This window comes from Anolis carolinensis, chromosome 3, assembly GCF_035594765.1.
Source record: "Anolis carolinensis isolate JA03-04 chromosome 3, rAnoCar3.1.pri, whole genome shotgun sequence".
Classification (NCBI taxonomy): Eukaryota; Metazoa; Chordata; class Lepidosauria; order Squamata; family Dactyloidae; genus Anolis; species Anolis carolinensis.
The window spans coordinates 35,201,835-35,225,508 of record NC_085843.1 but is presented as its reverse complement, the minus strand read 5'-3'; the positions used below and the strand labels follow the sequence as shown (position 1 = coordinate 35,225,508).

Here is a 23,674-nt window from a genome sequence, read left to right as displayed (position 1 = left end):
AGATGCTATTATCCCTGCAGCAATAAGGGCTTGCTTCAAACATTATGCTTTCCTGTCAGCAGGGTTGATACAGTATATTATAACAAGCATCCTCCATAACAACTGTTCACAGGCAGTGTTTGTAGCTTTACATGTGCAGCCTGCAAGATTCCTTGCCAGCATTATGCCTCAGCTTTTGCAATAGCTGTTATTGTAAACTGGGCCTAATTAGACTTCCTCCCCTACCGCCTCTCTTCCTCTGTCTCTCATTCTCTCCCTCTCTCCTCCAACAGACAACAGGCACAACTCTGCTGCAAGTATAGCTTGGGGAAGACAGGCATGAGAGAGGGGGGTGGGTGGGTGGATGTGGGTGATAGAAGGAACTAGGTGACCTGAATTTCAAAATTACAAAATTGCTAAAAAGAAAGAAAAAAAACATATATACACCAAAAATAAGAAAAAAACAATTGTCTCTGTGCCTTCCCCTTAAATTGGTTGAAGACAGCAAGGTTGCCACTTTCAGGAATGAGTTCTCTTGCCGTTTCAGACCCTTGAGACATAACAACAAAATCTGTAGACAAAGTGTGATCTCTCATTGATATGTCAGTCTAAAGAGTGTAAAGATAACAAAGGCAAACTGAACTCGGTGAAAAGCAAGAAAGGCTTTTGTATAATATCTGTGCTTTTATAGGAATATTCACAGTTGAAATTCTGGATTTTCCTTTTCTCCAAATGCTTCCTAAATTAGGGCAGTTCTCTGAAATTTAACTGCACTGGGAACCTTGATTACACTAAGATTGCTTAGCTTCTACATCCACCCCACCCCCAAGGTTTGAGGGGCATATCTTTGGACAAGCAACATTCGCGTTTAATCTATGATAGTTTGTGCAGATGTGCTTAGATTTGCATGGGTATCTTGAACAGCACTCAGAACTATTGTAGTTGTGCCAAGCAAATAGGGATTGAATCTACTCAATACTATGAGCAAGCTGCTCGGATTGCTGAATGGAATGAACACTAAAATTGGCCTGTTTCCCCATCTGATGAGTTTCCTTGAATTCTAGAGGATTTAATGTATAGAAATTTAGAAGTCTTGGTTTCCCTATACCAAAAACAGCTTAGTCAATAGCCACCCTATCTTTGAATGTTTCATGATACTGCGGCCACATGGGTAGATCCTATGGATGCTGTCCAGCTGTTTTATCGAAGCTGAACTTGCATTTGCAGCATAACATCCATATAGAATAAGCCACAGCCAGTTCCTACTATCTCTTTTCCCTGAAGTTCTTTCTTTACCTTGGGGGGTGGGGAATCCCTATTGTTGGGAATTATTTCTAACTGGAAGAAAAGGAGTCTACATGTTCCTCCCTACAAAGTTGCTCATTAGTGAAGAACAATTCAAAAGGGATCAACTGCAAGGAATGCTCAAAAGGTTCATAAGCACATGGTAGATTGAGTACTCCTGGGAAGGACAATTTGGGATTTGGGATCTCCTGAGACCAATAAAGAAATAGGTGGACTGCCCAAGCTCTGCTCGGATTGAGTGAGCATATGGTACATGAGACAGAGATGGTTAACACAATGCCTATTGACTGAGCAACCCCATATGTTGGGAAACTGCAATGATCTTAATATTCAACTTCATCCTGCTGCAGTGGAATGAGCATCACATGTCTGTTTTCTATAGTTTGTTATCTGGAAGATAAAGATGATTAAGGTTTAGTTTCAAATAATTTCTTATCAGTTCTGATTGGCTCATTAGAAGCTCTGTTTGGAAGACAGTTGGTTTCCGGTTGGCATTTTGTATGAAAATTGCAAAAACGGGGCCTTCTTATGCTCAAGGACCTCTACTCTTCCCCCACTTCAGGTGAGACAAGCTTAAAAGCTATTTGGGCAATTGTGTAAAAGCAATGCAAGAAATAAAGGAAAAGAAAGTACAAAATGGCGGTAAATAAGAAGTGAGGAGAACCATTCAGTGAGAACAGACTAAAGGAGTTGCTCTTACAGGGAATAAAGAGAAATCAAGAGAAGAGTGGCCTAGTAGGCAAGAGGATATGTGATATGGGGAGAGGATGCAGTTTTTGCGCTAAAACTTTCCACAGGGTCTCTGTACAGGAATGAAAACCTATTTGTGTGAGTCACTGAGAGATCATAACAAAGAAGATGAAATGCCTCACTTTCAAGGAAACTGGGAAAATTAGTTTCATGAGTGCCTATCTCTTTTTTAAAGTTAGGTTTTATAGGAAGGAGAGTGGTGTATTAACTGGCGACACCCTAACTCATGTATTAGGCAATAAGAAAACCCAAATGCCACCTTGATGTGCTATGTTCCTAAATTCTAGCTACTCTCAATGGAAGACTACTAGGAGATTCAGGCAGGAGCTGGTTGGGTCCAGGTAGTACCATGATCAGCTCCAACCAAGAGGAAACAAACTGTAAGTATGTTAATGGGCACATTACTGGTTGAGCTCAAGGCCTAAAGAATGCCTTTGTCATTGCATTGCATTGATATCTCAAGAGTTGTGTGGATGACATAGCAAAGCTGTTCTGATAATGGGCCTGAAGCCCCACTAGATCTGTAAGCTTTCTTCTGGTGAGCAGGAGCTCCTGTGGAGTTAGGACAGCCCAGGGAAAGAGCTATATTTAAAGACCCACAACTGCCATAACAAACTCACATATCTGTTGGCCCAAAGATAGGCAGAGGCAGTAGCCTTACCTTTTCAAGCAATGGTTTGGACCCAGCAATCATGTAGCATTTTTGCCTGACAGCCAATGATTAGGACCTGCTTCAAAGGGTTTGGGTGGAAGAAAATCTATCTCTCAGATGATTCCAGCTGGATCACAACCCCACTTGATTAAATGTTCAAGAAATGAGAAACAATCCATGAATTCTTTGCATATTTTATTTTTCATTTTGATTTCCAACTCACACACATCTGGCATATTTTACATCTTTGCAATAAAACATGGTTACAATAGCTTAAGGAATTTATATATCCAAAATATTTCACCATGATCTTGAGATGAAATGAACTTATCTTCCAGATGTTCAATATTCTCCCAATTCTAAGCTACAAACTCAAGATATTGCTTACAGACTGATGATGAATAACTTAATCATTACATTGATTCCCCATGATTTCAGAATCTTATAAATACAAACAACAATGAAGAAGGTATTTAGTGCTAAAACTTACTAATACAAGGTGGATACCAAATAAGAATCACATCAATAAATAATGATATGTTCCTGGTGCAAAGTGCCAGTACAAAGAATCCATTACCTTGGTTTATCTTTTTCAAATAAATGACTGCAAGTGAGTGTAAAGTCTGAGAAAATTACATTCCTGTTACATGCCTCATAGCCCTACCGACACAATATGTACATCTATGACAATACAGTCACCAAATATACAAAGAAGAAACATGAAGTAAAGTGTATATACCCCTGGGTATGTTGCGTGATTTGTAGAATGTCTGGTGAATTATCCTGATAGTCCTCATTACAGTATTGTCAAACATGGAGTGCCTTCAACACAGAATGTGGCTGAACATGTGATTTTCAGAAGAACGTAAAAGAACAACCCCAATGAAGCTACGGTTGGTTTTAGCCAAGCTTTATTTCCAAGGAAATGAAGAGAAAAAACTGAACTGCTCTCTTCCTGCAATGTACAGTATGCCAAATGTGATGAATCTAGAAGTCTAGCACGCTTGCTTTGGCGGAAGTCATTAAGCACTATAGCATGGCATCTCTTCTGTGCTGCCGCCTGTCTTATCCCATTAAATTATTAAGGGAATTTTTTTCTTTTCTTTTTATAATGCATAAATATGGCAAACAATGGCTTCATATCCAAATGCTTCATGTCATGAGCAAAACTCCACTTAGAAGGGGTGGCTTGAGATGGAAAAGTGCAAACCATGTTGCAGTGGCAATGACAAAATTGTGGCTTGCACCCCATTTCAACCCTTAAATACAAGCTGGGCCCTTGGGCAGCTTGTTCAGCTCAACCTGTGAATGTGGCGGTTTCATCAAGACATCAGGTTTAAAGTACATGCAAGTTGTAACTCCACAATAAAATTAAGAAACATTTTGTTCTTTATACAAGGTTTTACTTTTACAAAAGTATCCCTTTAAAGTTAAGATGTGCATCTGATGTACAAAGTATCAAACGTAGTTTTTTTTTCTCCTTTTAATAATTTTTCAGCTTGAAAAGAGGCTGGAAATGGGAAATGTATGTTCATGGCCCAAACAATATAGATATCAGACGCAAGGGTCCTCAGACTATTCAAAAGTCTCTTGTGACGTGTTCTATCTTTTCTCAGTAAACAAAGGTATATGAAATAATTACCAAAACATCTCCTAAGTCATTATAATTTACATGATATAAGCCTGCTTCTGCAGCAGCTGGTGTTTAGTTGTGAAAAACCACACAAAATAAAATGGTTGCTGACTACAATGTACAGCTATTGCTGGGTGTAATGGAATGTACAACGGAGGTCAATGTAGATTTACTTTTCCACCAGAGATCATGCCTTCTCAGTAGCACTTGTGCTCTCAGTTTCACCTTTGCTTTTGATTCTTCGCTCTGGTTCAATATCTATTCTGATGCTCATAATGCCACCGATTAAAATCTATATTGAAAGCTACAATGCTACCAGAAGCCATGCCAGTAATTAGAGTCCTAGAAGAAAGAGAAACAAACATTGTTCATGTGAAAGTTTTTTTAAAAAACATTTTCTTCCCATATAAATCAGATTTTCAGGCAAATAAACTGTATTTGTACTAATTCCAAAACAAGTACTTGAAAACATGGGGATTGGGGAGATTGCTAAATATCTGACAGGATGGATGATGTCTGGTTTCCAACCTAGTTATTGGAATGCCAGTTCATAGTTTGGGAATATGCTTTGTCCCATTATGCAGAGAAAAGCGAGACAACAATAACAACAACATCAATAATATCATAAATGCATTCCCTGCTAGATTATGATGATTGAAATTAGAGATTTTCATTAAGCTGCCCATATTTGTCAACCATTGTGCTGAAATTTGGTGAATGCTAGTCTGCCTTGAATCCTATTTGGAATGAAAGTGCACATAAATTCAATAAATTAATAGTAAAGGTAAAGGTTTCCCCTGACGTTAAGTCCAGTCATGTCTGACTCTGGGGGTTGGTGCTCATCTCCATTTCTAAGCTGAAGAGCCGGCGTTGTCCGTAGACACCTCCAAGATCATGTGGCTGGCATGACCACATGGAGTGCCGTTACCTTCCCGCCGGAGCGGTACCTATTGATCTACTCACATTGGCATGCTTTCGAACTGCTAGGTTGGCAGGAGCTGGAGCTAACAGCAGCTGCTCACGCCGCTCCTGGGGATTGAACCTGGGACCTTTCGGTCTCCAGCTCAGTGCTTTAACGCACTTCGCCATCGGGGCTCAATAAATTAATAGTTGCCTAAAATAATTACATGTTTTGATTCTGACTATTTTTCAAGGAGTTCATTGGAAAGGAATGAGCAAACACTGGTCTGAGGTCCAGATACTGTGGAACAGTCTTCCTGAAATAGTTTCTCATAACCCTTAGCTTTCCTTTGTAGAAAGGATAGGAGTGGCAGATCCAGATCCACTAGAATCTACTCCACCACAGTGCTGGACTGCCTTTAATGCTTGGTGTGAAGTCCTGGCTCTGCCTTTCCCTCTCCTTTGCTTTAGTTTCCTCTGTCTAGGCTTTCACTATAGTGTAGATTCCTCCATTTATATTAGTTTTTGGGTGGAGCATAATATCCCCCTAGAGGATGGCCTTAGTTGATAGAGCGCCTCTGATAGATTCCTGCTTTTCTGCAACAGAGCTATAGAGACTACAGGCCTGGCTTGTGTCTGGAAATTCTAAGCCCAGCAATCCAAAACAGGCATCCTTAGCACTATAAACACTGGATTCAGCAATATTGTTATCCCACCAGTCCCAGAGACACCAGAAACCTTTGACCAGCTTTCACGAAAAAACAAGATTGAAACAGCCCTTGGGCTCTAGCCTGTAAGCCATTGGTTTTCATCAGAGGCAAAAGTCTTTCAAGAATTCCAGAGAGATGACTGCAACCAGCAAAATCTCCTTTCATAATGTATTGTTTTAAGTTATCTTTCAATAGTCCCAGGTGGAAATAACCCCTTTATTCATTTTGTTTTCAGTAAGCTTGTTTTGGTTATGTTTTCACCTTGCATAAAGTATGTTAAAGGTCTTGATCTTAATAGAAGGTATACGGACAGGTTGCTTACCTGTAACCGTGTTTCTTCGAGTGTACTCTGTGAATTCACACTAATGGAGAAGGCTGCGCCTGCGCAGGCTCCAACGAATACTCTTCCAAGCTAAAGTTTGAAATTTGGCGGTAACCCCGCCCCTCTTCCCGGGGGGTATAAAGGGCGCCCTCCGCGCCCGCTCTCCAGTTCCTACGCCGCAAAGGCAGCGAGAAAGGGAGAGGTTTGCATGTGGGGAAGGAAGGGCGGGATTGTGTGAATTCACAGAGTACACTCGAAGAAACACGGTTACAGGTAAGCAACCTGTCCTTTTTCTTCGTGTACTCTGTGAATGCACACTAATGGAGACTAGCAAGCTGAGGTGTAGGTAGGTGGGATAGCAAACCCGATAACCAGTCTAGTGTCCAAACAACACATTTATTGAGCACAAGGTGCAAAAGCCGGCAAATGCAATGGTCAAAGAAGCGATGCAATAGCATATAGTGCAAAAAAACCGATCCTTGTTGTTAGGATCCAGAACACAATCATAACATTGTAAGTGGGCAATAGTCTGTAAGAAAATACAGAGGTAGGCATAAACTCATTCTCTGAAAACAGAGGGAGAAGTATTCAAAAAAGTACATTTCAGTGCAGTGGGTAAGTTTAGTACACAAGCACTATGTTAAAGAAACCCTGAGCACATCGATTACGAACGGGGTGGATGACAACGGTCAGCCTGTAAGAAGGATAAACCCGAAAACTGGGTTTGAGTAAGGCAACAACATTAGGTAAGGCAGGAGGAAAGGACGGACCTGGCAAAAGCCGAGTCCTTGAGGTTCTTTGAGTCCATCCTGTAGTGTGAAACAAAGGTGGATGGAGTGGACCAGATAGCCGCTCGACAGATGGAGTCGAGAGGGACGCCCCTCAGGAAGGCCGTAGAGGTGGAAAGGCCCCTTGTAGATCTAGGGCGGATCGAAGAGGGGGGTTGGCGTTTGGCCAGCTGATAAGCGAGCTCGATGGTCTGAGCAATCCAGTGTGAGAGTCTTTGGGAAGAAAGTGGTTCGCCCAGTTTATGGGTAGCGTAAGCCACAAAGAGTCTAGGTGACTTACGTATGTCCTTAGTCCTGTCCTTGTAGAAAAGGAGGGCTCTCCTGACATCGAGGAGATGGAGTTTCCGTTCTAGAGAAGAAGAAGGATTGGGGAAGAAAGCAGGAAGTATTATGTCCTGGTTCAGGTGAAAAGCAGAGACCACCTTAGGTAGGAAGGTGATGTCCGGGCGAAGGACAGCCCTGTCGTGGTGGAAACGGAGATAGGGTTCGTCCACCCGGAGAGCAGCCAGTTCCGAAGGCCTGCGGGCAGAGGTGATAGCGATGAGGAAGGCAGTCTTCCAAGAGAGAAGGTGAAGGTCTGCAGAGGCCATAGGTTCGAAGGGAGCTGAAGCTAGTTGAGAAAGGACGAGTTCGAGGCTCCATCCGGGAGTCGGAGGTTGAACTGGAAGATGCAAGTTGTTGTAACCTCGAAGGAAGGTCTTAATGAGGTTGTTAGAAAAGAGAGAGGGTTGTCCCTGACGTTGGAAATGCCAGGAGAGAGCAGCGAGATAGGATTTTATCGAGGCCAGAGAAAGTTGACGATCCGCAAGGGAAAGTAGAAAGTCCATGACCAGCGGGATCGAAGTAGAGGCGGGATCGACGCGTCGGTCCCGAAGGAAAGTTTGGAATTTTGCCAGCTTGTAAGCATAGGCCTTCGATGTGGCCGGTTTGTGAGCGGCGCGAAGGATCGCCTGCAGGTCTGGGTGGAGAGAATTTAAGGAAGTATCCTCCAGGCAGTCAGGTGTAGGGACGGGACGTCGGGGTGGAGGACCTGTCCCTTCTGTGAAGATAGTAGATGAGGGAGAGTTGGGAGAGTGCGGGGAGGATCCGCACACATCTGGAGTAGCGTGGGATACCACGGCTGGCGTGGCCATGCAGGGGCGATCAGGATGGCCGATGTCGGTGTTAGATAGAGTCTCTCTATCACTCTCGAGATGAGAGGGAAGGGAGGAAAAAGATAGACGGGTTCGAGAGTCCAGTCGAGGAGAAACGCGTCTCCGAGACAGCCCGGAGTCGAGTTTGGAGGTAGTCTCGCTCCGAAGCAAGGAAGTTGAGCGTTCGAGGGGGAGGCAAAAAGGTCCAGAGCTGGCCAGCCCCAATCGTCGAAGACGGATTTCAGGATCTCGGGATCGAGACGCCACTCGTGGGGGGAGGTCGTTATTCTGCTTAGAGAGTCTGCTAGAGTGTTTTGAGCCCCCGGAAGGTGAACTGCCGACAGAGTTATGTGTCTCGCTATGCACCATAGCCAAATGTCCATCGAGAGAGCCATGAGTTTTCTCGAGCCCGTACCCCCTTGTTTGTTGATGTAGTACATGGCTACTACGTTGTCCGTTTTGATTAGAACAGACTTGTGGGGAAGAAAGCGAGCAAACGCCCGGAGGGCTTTGAAGATTGATAATAGTTCTAGAAAGTTTATGTGGTGAGACCTTTCTTGGGTGGACCACAGGTCCCTGACGGTGAGGTACGACATGTGGGCTCCCCACGCAAAATTGGAGGCGTCGGTCGTGATGGTGACTGACGGTAGGGAGGGATGGAAGGGAAGTCCCACACAAACGTTCGCTGGGTCCTGCCACCAACGAAGGGAGAGGCGAACGTGGTTCGGTATCGTGAGAAACATCGAGCTCGGATGCCGATGGGGTTTGAAAGAGTCTATAAACCATCTTTGGAGAGGTCTGAGACGTAATCTGGCGAAAGGGGTAACCATGACCGTGGAGGCCATGTGACCCAGAAGAACTTGGACCGCGTGGGCTCGGATCCTGCGGTTGCGGAGGAGGAGAGAAAGGTGCTATTGAAGGGCTAGGAACCTGTCCTTCGGTAGGGAGGCGGTTTCCGTGATGGAGTTGAAGAGAGCTCCAATAAAACGGATCTCTGTGGTTGGGAGGAGTTGAGACTTTGAGACATTCAACTGAAGGCCCAGCCGTTGCAGGAGAGAAAGAGTCTGTGAGACATGGTTTTGAAGGGATGAGGGGTCGGACGCGACAATCATCCAATCGTCCAGATAAGGAAAGACCATAATGCCCTGTTTCCTGAGGTGCGCTGCCACCACGGCGACCACCTTTGTAAAGACCCTTGGGGCCGTGACGAGGCCGAAAGGGAGAACTGTGAACTGGTAAGAGTGTCCCAGGAGCTTGAAGGAAAGGAAGCGTCTGTGGGATCGACGCACCGAGACGTGGAAATACGCATCGCGTAAGTCTATAGAGGCGAAGTAGTCTCCGTGTCGGAGCATCGGGAGGATGGAGGCCACTGAAACCATTCGAAATTTTGAAGGCAGAATGAAGAGGTTTAGAGCCCGTAGGTCGAGGATAGGCCGAAGACCTCCGCCCCGCTTGGGAACCGTAAAGTATCTCGAGAAGAAACCTCGAGTGTCCTGCTCGGAAGGAGAAGGCTGGATTGCGCCTTTCGCCAGAAGGGAGTCGACCTCGGCGCATATTTCCGGTGAAGGGTCGGTGTGGAGGATGTGACCCGTGGGTGGCAAGGTTTCGAATTCCAAGGCATAGCCGTCTCTGACAATGCGAAGAACCCAGGCATCTGAGGTGATAGACTCCCATTCGCGGTAGAAAGGAGCTAGGCGGTCGAGAAAAGAACAGAGAGGAAGGATCTGGTCGGGGCCTAGGAACGGCATGGTAGTGGCAGTAGTAGTGGAGATAGAAAGATCCCCGAGAGAGTGGGCGTCAGGCCCGACGTTGGGGTTGTGGCATAGCTGCAGGACCTTTGCCCCGACCTTTTGGGACCTGGTGCTGGCGGCGAGGTTGTTGCTGATGACTGTGGTGACTCGAGCTCGACGAGCGTCGAAACGGCTGGTGACGAAAAGGCTGAGGGTAGCGACGGTACCGTTGCGGGAACCATCGGGTCCGCTGAGCCTGAGGTTGATCGGTCCCGCACTTTGTTGCGAGAATCTTGAAGTCGTGATTGGACTTAAGTTTGTCATCAGTGCCAGAATTGAAAAGGCCCTGGGTGTCGAAAGGAAGGTCTTCGATCACTTGTCGAGAGGAAGAAGAGAGTCCTGAGGACCGAAGCCATGCATGCCGTCTGATCGCGACCGCGTGGGCAATCATTTTTCCGGCGGTATCACCGGTATGCTTAGCCATTTGAATTTGGTGGTGTGCGAGAGAGTCCGCCTCCTGTTGGAGGGTCGAAAGGACTGACCGGTCTTCGTCAGAAAGCTTGGCGAAGAAAGGTTGGGCTTTCTCCCAGAGGATCTGTTGATAAGCGCCCATGCAGGCCCCGTAGTTTGCCATGCGGCAAAGGAGGAGAGCACCGGAGTACAGCTTGCGGCCTACCGCATCAAAGCGTTTGCCCTCTCTGTCGGCAGGGGAGTTGGAGTGTCGACCCGACGATTGGGAGGCCTTTACCACCATGGAGTTTGGGTCAGGGTGATGCTTGAGCCATTCCAAGGTTTCGTCATCGGTTCGGTACCAGGCCTCTATTTTCTTAGAGGTTGGAGGTATCGAAGATGGAGTCTTCCAAGATGCCTGGATGACGTCCAGGAGGTATGGAAGAAAAGGCAGCAAGGTGGCTGGCGGGGCTTGGGCTTGAACCCTCTTGAAAACGGGGTCGGTAACAGCCTTTGAAGTTTGTTTAATTTCCATCCCCAGAGCGTCTGCCATTCTGACCATCTGGTCGGAGAAAGCCCGAATATTATCCGTCGGGGAAGGTGGGTCGACCTCATAGGCGTCGTGAGGCGGGGAGAGGTCGAGACCGAGAGAAACAACGGAGGCGGAGAGTATCGACTCGGGGCGTTCGATATCGGGGTCATCCTCCTCGGGCCCTTGAGGGGACCGGGGAGGAGAAACAAGCACAGAGTCCTGATGGGGTATAACCTCAGGAGCAGGGAGAGCCGGCTGTGGAGGAACGCCCTTGGACGCGGAGGCCTGGGCGGCGCGGGCTAAGCGCATCGTCTGTCTACCCCTCTCAGGTGTTTGAGCCGGGGGAAAGAGCTCTTGTCGAGCCGGAAGACGAGATGGTGCCGGCTGGGGAGCCTTAACAACTGTCCTGACCGACCGGTCGGGGGAGGCTTGAGCGTCCACATCCGAGGACTGACCATGAGGAGAGGAAGAGGAGCGGAGGCGTTGTGCTGGTTGTATAGGAGAGGATCTCCTAGAGGAAGGCCCAGAGGAGGGGACGTCCTTCTTCGAAGACGCTGAGGAGGACGACCTCTGGATCATTCGTTTCTTTGCTGGGGGTTGTTTCGACGCGACCCTCAGCGATTTTCCCGGCGTCAGGGGAATCGGGCACACAGCTGCCGAGTCAGATTGAGCCCGTCTGGATTCCTCCTGAGCCCTCTTGAAGGCAATCTTCATGGCAGAAGAAGATGGCGGCGAAGCCAGGCGGGATCGAGTGGAAATGGCCGAAGCCACCGAACTCGAAGTTGATGAAGGGCCCATCTTGCCCGACCGGGTGGATACCATAGCGGTGGTCACCGTGCAGGGCGGTTTGGTCGGTCGCGGTCTCGAGGTTTTCGAGGTTTTAGATGATACCGACGGAGCAGGCCTGGACGCCATCGAGGCTGAGGTGGAAGTGGAAGCCTCAGGAGCAAGAGTTTTTTCGTAAAGAGCTGCACGGAGTCTCGCAGCTCTATTTCTTCTGGCCTGAGCTGTAAAGGCCAGGCAAAAACGGCAGGTACCGACGACGTGGCTTTCGCCAAGGCAGAAAAGGCACTTAGCGTGGCCGTCAGAATCTGGAATCTTAGCGGCACACTGAGTGCACCGTTTAAAACGCGTGGTTGACATAAGAACGAAGAGTCCGAAGTGAGCTTTGTGGCGGAAAAAAAGGAACTGGAGAGCGGGCGCGGAGGGCGCCCTTTATACCCTCCGGGAAGAGTGGCGGGGTTACCGCCAAATTTCAAACTTTAGCTTGGAAGAGTATCCGTTGGAGCCTGCGCAGGCGCAGCCTTCTCCATTAGTGTGCATTCACAGAGTACACGAAGAAAAAAGATAGCTCCTGAGTAAAGCCAGACACTATAGTTTTCCCAAAGGCTCGCGCGTGCCTTCACACTTGGTTCAGCCTTTACTAACCATATATAGCCTGAGCTATGGCACAGGCTAGTGAGTAGCCTGCTGCAATAAATCACTCTGACCATGAGGTCAAGAGTTCGAGGCCAGCCCGTGGCGGGGTGAGCACCCGTCAATTAAAAAATAAAAAATAGCCCCTGCTTGTTGCTGACCCAGCACCCTGAAAGATAGTTGCATCTATCACGTAGGAAATGAGATATCACTTATAAAGTGGGGAGGCAAATTTAATTTATGACGTTGGAATGAGGAAGTGCCATCACAGTGGATGATGAAGCAGCTGCTCCCCCCTGTGGCCAGAATCGAACATCCCCTCAGGAGAAGATTAGATTGCCTCTGCGTCTGTCTCTGTCTTGGTTCTATGTGTATATGAGCATTGAATGTTTGCCCTATATGTATATAATGTGATCCGCCCTGAGTCCCCTTCGGGGTGAGAAGGGCGGAATATAAATACTGTAAATAAATAAATACATACATACATACATACATACATGTCCATGTGCACATGAGCAAGCACAAAAGGGATCATGTGCTAACTGCAGTGATAATTGTACAACTTTAGAGGTATTGGCATTGAGCTGAAGCTCCATCTGCTGTTGACATATAGACTATATGCTTGTCTAGAGCAGTTGAGCCTTTGAGTTGAAAAATATTCCCCATCCATAATAGGGACATTGCACTTTATGTTTATAATATGCCTTTGTATTATAGTAACTAACTCACTTCAAAACAAAATATGGACCTGAACTGTGGTCTCCTTGATCTGAGACCAAAATCTACTCAGGACATTTTGAGCCATAAAGCTTGAAAGCGAGTTTACCGTTTATGACTACTTAACATATTAATTTTTTCTGTTTAGTGTTCTAGATTTCCTGGAGTGTATTAAAAAGATGACTTCTAATACTACATTTTGTATATATGTATAGATAAATATCTCTACTTTTTCAGTTTTTCTCTCTAAAATCAAGGGATGATGAACACATTTCAAAATACCACATGAAAACGCTGCTTCATCACTGCATCAGATCCATATCGATAAACCCAAATGCCATGGAAAAGACAGCCCTCCAAGTGATGTTGGATAACACATTCCATCATCCCTCATTATTTGGCACTGTTGGTTAAGGCTGTTGGGACATGGGACTCCAAAAAGTCTGGAAGGTGTTGTTGCCTAAGCCTGAACTAGGGCATAAGTTACTTGGAAAAAATAAAACACAAAGGCTTGCCTAGGTTCAATAGCAATCAATAGCAATCAACTATAACTTACCTCTGATCGTGGGATAGGTCCATTGCTCTAATGCCAGCATCACAGCCAGGGTAAATGTAGAGCTGCTTGAAGTCACAAGCCTGCCACACTTCCACCACCCCATTATCACCACCTGTAACCAGGTTTTGCCCATCACTGCTCAGGAGGATTGCCTACAAAAGAGCCAAAGGCAGAAGCAATCATAAATAATGAAGACATGTTGAGGAATACAGTTCTATGACTGAAGCCTTTCCTTACTTGACACATTCTGAAGAAACAACAGAAAGCTGAGTATATTGTATAGGCAGAATCAAAGAAGATTTCACTTGAAGTCTGTACGTATCATTTCTGGCTTTGCCTTGCAACGGTAGGTGCCATCACCAACACTTTAAGAAAGGCATTCTTTTACTTCTCTTAAAGTGTTGGTGATGGCTTTGACTCCTTCTGGCCTTGTATTCATTACTTGGCTTCTAGTCGTAAGAGGACAGATGTCAAGCCATATTAAGTTCTTCAAGTACAGGCTCTTAAAAAAAATCTTTACGGCTAAAGCAAAATATGCAGGAATCATTGTGGATTAAATTGAGAATTCAATTCAACTTCAACTGGAGCCTGCAAAACTCTTACTGGCAAAGCCACTTTCCCTGTTTTGATACTGGCAAAAGTTACAATGCAAATAAATTCTATATAGTTGTAAGAGAAATGTGTTACCCTGGTTGAATCATTGATCTCCATCTGAGCCAAGAGTTTGCCATTAATGCTGAAATTGCTGAACCTGCCTCGATCATAGTAGATAATACAGTGGCCTTCGCTAGACACTGAAATTAAGCGAGGATACAGACAATTTTCGGTTCCTTCAAGTGCTCGCAGCAAATCTCCAGTAATTGTGTGCACCAGGCAAGGTCCTTCTGTATATTGCAAAAAAAACACAGTAGATTAAAAAGATATTCCTATGTTAGGTTAACCATACATCATATGTACCATTTAGACCAAGTCAGTTCAACTGTAATCCCATTGACATTTCTGAAACTCATGCTGAATTTAATATAAACTAACAACGGAATCTAAAATCTCCTTTGTGTAATTAGGCATTTTCAAGTTTGTATTTTACAAAATCATCAGCATTGTTTATTAATATGTTGGAAAACCTATCTTTAAAAATTCAGTAAGTTCTCTCTCCTGGTTTCCTGAATTGGGGTGTCAGGCTTTTTCTCACCCTATTGCAGGCATGGGAAAATGTTGGCCCTCTGGGTGTTTTGGACTTCAACTATCAGAAATCTCAACAAGCTTACCAACTGTTAGGAATTGTAGCAGTTGAAGTCCAAAATCCAGAGGGCTGAAGTCTGCCCATGTCTGCCCTATAGGCACCATTATTACTCAGCTTCCCAGCTCTTAAAACTTCATCCCAACTTCAGCTTTCTGAATTTTTGAAAACCAAAATGACTTTTCACTTTCCTCACATAGCCATATTCACAAACATTCAGTTACTGAATTTATATTTCATCATCTGAAATATCACACTGTGGCAGTGAAAGGCACTTGAGGATACAAGGTACATGTCAACAATGAGGTAAACTGGTTACTGATCAAGTCCTGAGAAGAATATAGAAACTAAAATAAAATGGTTGGCACCCTGTTCAATATCTATGGTGCCACAAGTTATACTATCACCAACTAGATCTGGAAAACTTTACTATTTATATTCATGGTCATGATACCATTGCTACAAATGCTAATATCCCTAAACCCACCCTAAAAGCCAGGCAGTCACATCAACCAAAGGAACTCTATAGTACTGGAATAAGCATGTTGATGCATGATGTAGCCAGACTCCTCCTGCCAGCTGCCCAAATGCGGAAGTGGTCTGGATATTACATCCTTCAAGTACTTTATTTCTCAGTGCTGCAAAAATCCTTTGGTTGCTGCATCTCCTTAGCTTTTAAAATGTTTTTTTTTGGGGGGGGGGGAGGGGGGCAGATCAAGAGAAGGATTGTAGCTACTTGTAGGAGAACAATGATAACCACTTCAGGCAACTTTCACTGATGACATTTTAAATGTGAAATACTAAAAATGCTGCCTAACCTTTAGCGCCACTTATGACAAGTCCCAGCTCAGCACAAACCGATACACAGACAACTTCATGATCATGGCCAGTTAGAACAGCTCTGGGAGCAGGATAGTCACCTAAAGCAAGCATAGAGAAAAGCAAAGAGAAATGAAGACATTCCAATCAAATCTAGTTCTGCACAAAAATCTGAATCAGACTGGTTTGAATATCACACTCTAAGACTGCAGGGCTGCATCTTGCCCTATGAGCCTACCTGGGTTTTAGTATTTACAGGAGAGGCCTTTCACTTATTTCAGAAATACATCTGGTGGTGGGGGATACAGAAAAGCACACATTCAGTGGTTACTGCTACATTATGAGATGGTTTTCCAGGGAGATTTAGTTAACTCCTCTCTGTTCAGTGGCAGACCAAGTGTCTGCCTGTGTCTAAATCTGTTTTGTCTGTATATGGCCCAAGATAGCTATGATTGCTGCCACAACAAAAAAATCATAAATTTATTTAAAACATTATGAGATTTTCTTGCAAACTTTTTTGTAACCTAATTGCACAGTTCTTGAGCATAAACTTTGCAGACAACAAAAAGGAGAATAGAATAATCAGAGTATGTTACAACCCCAAATATTAGAGTATTATCCTTAATTTACATTATTATTGCAAACAATTCAATCAGAATACCTGCTCGTCGCTTTTTAAAAGACCCGCCAAACTGGGGGTGGGTGGGTGGGGTAATTAAGATTATTATCCAAGGACTTCTGTCGCTTATTTGTAGTGGTGGATATCACAAAAATTATATTTTTTGCTCATGAGTTATTGTTAGTATATAGTGTATTTTATGTGTGGCCCAAGACAATTCTTCCAATGTGAGCCAGGGAAGCCAAAACGGTGGATACTCCTGGGCTAAATGGACATGGTGGGCTTGTTTTAATGTATACATTAAGGTGGTATTTGAACTATTTTAAGAACATTTTTAAATTAATACACTGCATTTCCTTTTTATAATTTATTCTATTAAATGATTTAATAAAATGTAAGCTGCCTTGTATACTAACCACGAGAAAGTTTGTATTTTTATCTTTTTTGGAACTCATTTGCTTCACTTTCTATTTTGCTGGAGTGTAAGAATTCACAATGCCTTATCCTATCTCTAAAAAAATAAAAAATAAAACAATTATTACAAAAATGGTCCTGCAGTTCCTCTGGGGGAAGTCTTTCCCTATTGATAATTTTCTTTCTAAAATAATCACAAGATTGAGAAACATAATTTCCTTATTTTATTTCCAAGGCCTGGCATAGACATCATATTCTTTGTCCATGTGAGTTAATAAAACCATCCTTAAGTGCTCAATTGCATCAACAAGTAATGTGATTACATGAGCAAACAACTGTTTTATTGTGCATACTTGTCCACAACGGGTTCTGTACACTTCTTGGATAAAAGGATGCTTCACAAATTTGATGGTGGTCGCTGGTCGGTAACTGCAATTCTTTGGTTCATTCATTGTTCAGGAAGCAGAAGAACATACTGTTTCAACTAGTGGCTAATTGATGAAACTCATGAAACATTCACATGCTTTCAATTGCAGCCAAGACTTAAATTCATGTTACACTAACAAACATCCACTCATACAATGGGACTGTCTTTCCCCCTTTCCCTCCACAGTCATATTACTGCCTGAAAGTCTGCTTCCGACCTGCTCATGTATTAACAACAGTTACAGGGAAGATATCCACTCTGAAAAGTATGTATCTCAATGTTTTTGTGGAAAGCATCTCAGAATACACTGCAGAATTAGTGTAGTTCAACATCACTTAATTTCTGTGGCTCTATGCTATAGAATCATTGGAGTTGTAGTTTTACAAGATTTTTGGCTTTCTCTGGCAAAGAATGCTGATGCCTCATTAAGTTGCTACTCCCATGATTCCACTGCACTGAGTCATGGTAGTTAAAGTGGTGTCAAAATGCATTAATACCACCCTCAAACAGAATGCTTTGTAATCATTTGGAATGCATTTGACTTTTAACACATTACTCACAGTTACAAGGGAATGTTAAAAAGCACTAGCACATAAACCATCTTATACTAGGAACCTCATCACATTAGATGCTCTAACGCAGGCAACAATGGGGGGATCTTCCAGGCATTGAAGCAAATCTATGGGGCAGTGAGAGAATCCATCTCCCCACACCCCGCAGTGCACCTTTCTCATCACATGGGGGAAAGCATTGCTGCCCGGCTTCCTCCCTCGCTGTCCCCGTTGGGTAAGTTTGCCATGTGATGAAGTGGTAGGTTACCAGGAGATTTTGTTTAAATGATTAAGAGATATTAGAGACATGCTGGAGAGAGTGATTTTAAAAAAAATAGACACTCATCACCTAATATTCATCTAAGGCACAGAATCATCCATGTCAGCATTATGTCTACACTTCAAAAATGACAAGATTTTGTAAACCAGCTTAAGCACTAAAGGTATTTCTTTTACCATTTAACCATATGTAATTGCAAGGTTGCCATTTATGTTATCCTGTGCAAATGCTGCACAATTCATGGAGGAAAAAATAAAATGCCTTTAAAAGCAGAAAAAAGAATATTTTGTCATACAACCAGTGTGGCTTTAGTTTTTGAAATACATAACACTTTTCAACTGACCTAGCATGCATCAAACAAATGATTTCAGAATTTTCTGGAAATAAAAATGGAATGAATACTAAAAATCATGAACTCCAACCCTTGAACACTCAACAAAGAAGCAGATTTTCTGCTAACTATTGAAAGATTGATCTAGACATTGAGTACTGTCAATATTCTTGAGTATCACTTGGCTGACCAAAATATAACCTACAGCCTTCTGTTCAGACACTTTGTTTTACTAGAAATTATTCAATTAGAATTTTCTGTAGACTGTTATCTTTCAGTAACTTTGTACAGAATGCCTTCACATGTATTTCAATTATTATGACTATTATGTTTACATAATGCAAATAAGTAATTTGCTCATCAATAAATAATGAAATATTTATGTGCTGTTCCATATATTTCACCCCTGAAAATTACCTCAACATATTATAGATATAAAAATAAAATAACTTTGAAAATATTAAATAAAAACACAAATGTTCTAATCAAAACAAGTCAGTAAGCCAAGATGATGTCAAACACTGTTAAAATGTTAAATTGTGTAAATACTTGAATGTTAAATGCCAGCAAAAAAAAAAAAGGTGGAAACAAAACCAAATGAAATAAAAATCAAGAAATGAAAAGGAAGGTTTTAGCCTGTCATCTAATTGCTACTAATGAGGTTGCCCAGTGGATCTCTTTTGGGAAGCCATTCACAGGTAGGGGGCCATTATTGCGGAGGCACTTCCTCCTGGATGTGTTCCATACTTTAACCTCTCTGCTCCCCCCTCCTTTACTGATGCTTTACTACAGAAATATGTTGGCAGTTTGCCAAAATACAATTTAAAGGGGTATTTTGAAGGTGAATTCACTGTGCAAATCAGTAAAACCTTTGTCTAATATTTTGCTTGGGGTGTTCCATATGGGTCCAATGTATTAAGCTATGCTTCCCAATCAGTTTCCAATCCAGAATAACTCTGCTGGACTTTCCCTGGGTTCTTTTAACACTTTATATGCATCTACACTATAGAATTAATACAGTTTGACACCACTTTAACTGCCGTGGCTCTCATAAGCAGTGTTAACACTTATAAGCAGTGTTAAACTGAATTAATTCTACAATGCAGAATTAATTCAGTTTGAGTGTGGGCAAATCAATCCGTAACTATGGATTACAAAGTATCCCTGCAAAATGAAAAGTAGCATATTTCCATAATCTGTTCAAGTTTAATACTCTGCTTATGAGAACTATAAAACAGTCAAGCAATGCAATATAGTAGTAGATCTCTTCTGTGAAAAAGATGAAAAAATATCAAAAGTTGCAGGTTGCTCAGATTGCCCTTTCTCCTACTACCAATACACCTGGGTTTATGCTTATACTCTTCCACACACCTCAGTTTCTGCTTATATTCTTCCACCTTGGACCAAACTAGATGTGACACTAGTTGTGTGAGTGCAATTTATTTTGTTCACTATTTCTTTAAGATATATCTTGCCCATCTTTTAAGATTGTCATGTTCCCAAGACTGCTCACCATAGAAATTATCCACTATCAAACTGAATTCAATGTAACACATTTAAAAAATCAAAATCAATCCTAAATAACAATTGGATGTTTAATTAATTAATGTGCAGAATAAATCTATAATTTTAATATTACACTACAAATGCAAGAGGGTCAAGAAAACCTGACAAAATGGACGTTGGGATGGTGAAAATATTTGCAGCTTCAGACTAACTGTATATGAAATTCACAGAAAACACTCTTTCCAAGGCAAGTAATGGTTTTATGGTTAAATATTATTTTTTGCACAGAAAAAGCTGCTTACTCATACAGAAAATGATGCAATTGGGAACATAATTCTATTCAAACTTCACATATGGTACTTTGTATAGTTGGTGGAAACAAGAGAGAAGATCTTCTCCATGATCGCTCTGTTAATGTGGGATTTGTGTATTGATGGTGTTTAAATGAAATTTGTATCTTGCCTGTATTGCATACTGATTGCATCATCCAGAGTGTACTATAGTCTAGAAAGAGTTAATTGCTAAGAAGCTGTGATGACCTTGATGTGTAGCTGGAACTGGGGAGTGTCCAGACACAAGTGTTTGTGCATTACTGATTGCATCAGTTCTGTTCTGAGTTGAGTTGAGTTCTGTCTGCCTAGAGTGAGAGTCCTGTGTCTATTGTCTGCAAGTCTGTTTGTCTTGATTATTACTGCTTACAGTAAAACTTGTATATAGTTTTACCATCATCTTGGGTGTCTCTTCGTTCTGCGTTCCACGGACTCCATCCAACTACTGCTGCGCTGCAATTACTCTGACACGCTCCCCACCTCTGGAAACCCCTCTCTAAAGAGTTAAAAATGGTCTCCTCCCTCCTCTCCTTCAAAAAGCTATTAAAAACACATTTATGCAATTTAGCTTACAGAGAGGAGGAGGATTAAGTACATCTATTTGCACCTTACCTAGCTGCTAGCACCCACCCTGTTAACGGTTGTTTCCATCTACCCCACAACAATTTTAGTCCAATTTTAGAGATTTTAAATGATATTTTAAGGACTTAATATGTTAGCAATTATGTTGACTTATTTTACATCTTGTTCGTTTATGTTGATTTATAATTTACTGAGTTGTTCCTGAGTTGTTTATTGATTTGTGTATGTATTTCTATCGGCATTGAATATTTGCCATTGTATATTTTGTTGCGAGCTGTCCTGAGTCCCTTCAAGAAGATAGGGCAGACTATAAATAAAGTTTCATTCATTCATTCATTTGTATAGAATACATTTTGGCACAGGGAATTGCTATGTTTAAACAGGAAATAATATTTCTACATAGAAATATTGCCTGCACAGAAAATGCTATTCTCTCTGCAAACCAACATGTGCATTTTGCATACAATTAGTCCTGAATTGCAAATAGGCCTTCCTCATATGCAGCTTTTACATTTGTGGATATGATCATTCTAATATGAACTCTCTAGGACTCTCTAAGCTTTCTAGTGTAATTCTAGTTGATGACTAGAATTGCTCTGGAAGATGTAGAGATTCATGGAGTGAACACTTCTATTGTAGCTCCTCAGGTGCAATTATATGAGCAGCCTCTGGCTGAAATTGACCAAGGAGTCACGTTGGAGGGACTAGAGGCTCTTAGAGAAATATTCTTTCAGGACAAAACAATAGAGTCTTTTTATTCCCCCTTTTCACATTTGTGGGAGTCCAGTGCCTCAAACTCATGTGAATGTGGAGGGTTAAACGTCATTTCCAAAACAAAGGGAAGAAAATTGCTAAAATGACTCATTGCTTCGTTTAAGAAACTTTGTGAACATTTAAACCCCAGGCATGGCCTTGATTTGAAAGAAACAATTTCTCCATGTATATGTAAATGCCATGTAACATCATTTTACATTAGGATTACGTTTGCAAGGGCCATGGTACATTTTGAACTTCTTAAGTTTATTGTATCACCTTTCAACCCAAAAAGACTTGTATAAATATAAGCTTTGCTTTATTATTGCATGTACAAGGTTAAATTAAATTCAGCCTAAACCTTCAATTTAAAATAAATAATTGTATTTTTTGTGTGTGTGTGGAGAGCAAAGATTCAGAAATCTAAGAGCTAGGAAAGTAGGAGTACAATATGTTTCTTTCTGGCTTTTCGTGGAGAGAATAAGAAACAACAGGAATAGATTCACTGCTTTGAAAGAGGTGTGTGTGTGTGTGTGTTGGCATTAGCACTGTCTGAGCAGGGAGAGAAAAAGAAAGAAAACTGGGAAAGACTCAGATATATCACTTCTGTGTCTCTAAACCGGGTGCACCAAGTTTGGATATCAAGGAGCTTTTTCACTTGTTTGCTGCATATTTTAAAAAATTCTACTTGTGTTTCAAAGATAAAGAAAATGGAAGTAGGAATAAAAATGATCACAAGGGAAGATTCAACCCTGTAAGATTGTCTTTTGTATCATTCTCTGATCTAGATAAAATATCCCGTTATAGTAGCGCAATCAGGAACTCCAATTTTAAAAAGGCATGTGTGAATGTTATATGCCATAAAAAGTTAAAGATGGAAAACTCTCCCAGCATTAAGAACCATTCTAGGAATGCACCAGAAGATGAGGTATCTCAGTTAAGCAGAAAATGCTGCCAGTATACAGCCATACAGTGTGGAAACCACACACCACCCCAGTGATTCCGGCCATGAAAGCCTTTGACAATACATATCTCAATTAAATTGCACATTTCTGGAAGATGCTAAACTACAGCCAGCAGAGGGTATGAACTTCTCCTACATTTTCTTATTTTGAAATTGCGCTCCTCAAATGTGCATTACTTGAGTTACCCCTTGAAAAAACTTGAGAGCTTTTCTGACAGCTGAAAAGAAAGTGAAAAAAGAAAAGAAAAATAGCCTATTTTCTCTATATATAAAACACACAGTAGCTGCAGGTTATCTATAGTAAAATTGAATCAGTAATGTGATTCACTTCATTTGTGTCTGAGGACCAAAGTTGTCCCTGTAAATAGCCAGATATTTAAAGAAATTCTGTCTATACTATGCTTCCAAAGCCTTTAGAATCAATCATAGCTTTGTAATAACAGTGAGCATCATTTCACCCTTTAGCAAGAAATGAAAGAAAAATACAGTTTCAATCAGTGATGTAGTCTTCCAGCAAAGCTGTTATATGAGGGGGAGAGACTCTTACCCCACATATATTTCGCTGCAAAAGACAGAATTGCATGGAGCCCAGAAATCATTCAAAATCTAGCAATAGATTCTGTCATCATCACATCATCACTGATCGATGCAGCAAGAGGTTAAAGGCTCTGGCACCAAGGGAGCTTCAGGTGAAACTTGACCACTGCAAATTGAAACACCATCACTTTAAGCTCACAGTAATTTCCTCAATGTGGCACCTCTATATCTGTGATAAAAAAAATCACCTTAGGGCAAAAAGATAAAATATACAAGGACCATCTACCAACTCAGTTTCCTCAATGTACTTTAAAATGTAGCTTTTGTTCACAGACAGTAGGTGACGAATTGCCGTGGAAGACAGCATGGTTTTAAACGAGGTATAAATATTAATAATCTATTTATTCTGATGAGACCTGGTTTTTCTGCAAACAAATATGCCATGCAAAATAAAACATCTTAGATGGAACTATAATACAATAGTTGTGTTAACATTACAATAGAGACAGTCATTATAAAAGAAGCAACCTTCAGAGCATCTCCTCTTTGATGTAAATCCTTACTTATCTGAAGATATAAGAATACTACAAAATAAGCATTTATAAACTATCCCAGACCAGCAAAACATAGTCAACAATATCTGCTGAGGAAGAAATGACTGTGAAGCAGTTTCTGGAAATGTTATTCTTGACTTTACAGTCCTCTGTGTTTGAAAAAAATGGCCAAAGCCAGGAGAAGGCACCTAATGA

The 23,674-nt window shown here is 42.1% G+C and overlaps 1 protein-coding gene across 3 annotated transcripts in view; it reads right to left on the bottom strand.

Moving 5' to 3' along the window:
• Window positions 1-2,864: 2,864 nt before the first annotated feature.
• The window catches only part of LOC100554350 (neurobeachin), a 385,661-nt gene continuing 364,851 nt past the window's right edge, over window positions 2,865-23,674 (bottom strand). For all 3 annotated transcript variants that reach the window (XM_016992607.2, XM_008107912.3, XM_062974715.1), the window contains 4 exons: window positions 15,632-15,733; window positions 14,261-14,457; window positions 13,574-13,725; window positions 2,865-4,661 (listed from right to left, as the gene is read on the bottom strand). In XM_016992607.2, coding sequence (XP_016848096.2) covers window positions 4,571-4,661; window positions 13,574-13,725; window positions 14,261-14,457; window positions 15,632-15,733 — 542 coding nt within the window. In that variant the 3' untranslated portion in view covers window positions 2,865-4,570. The remainder of the gene's footprint in view (window positions 4,662-13,573; window positions 13,726-14,260; window positions 14,458-15,631; window positions 15,734-23,674) is intronic.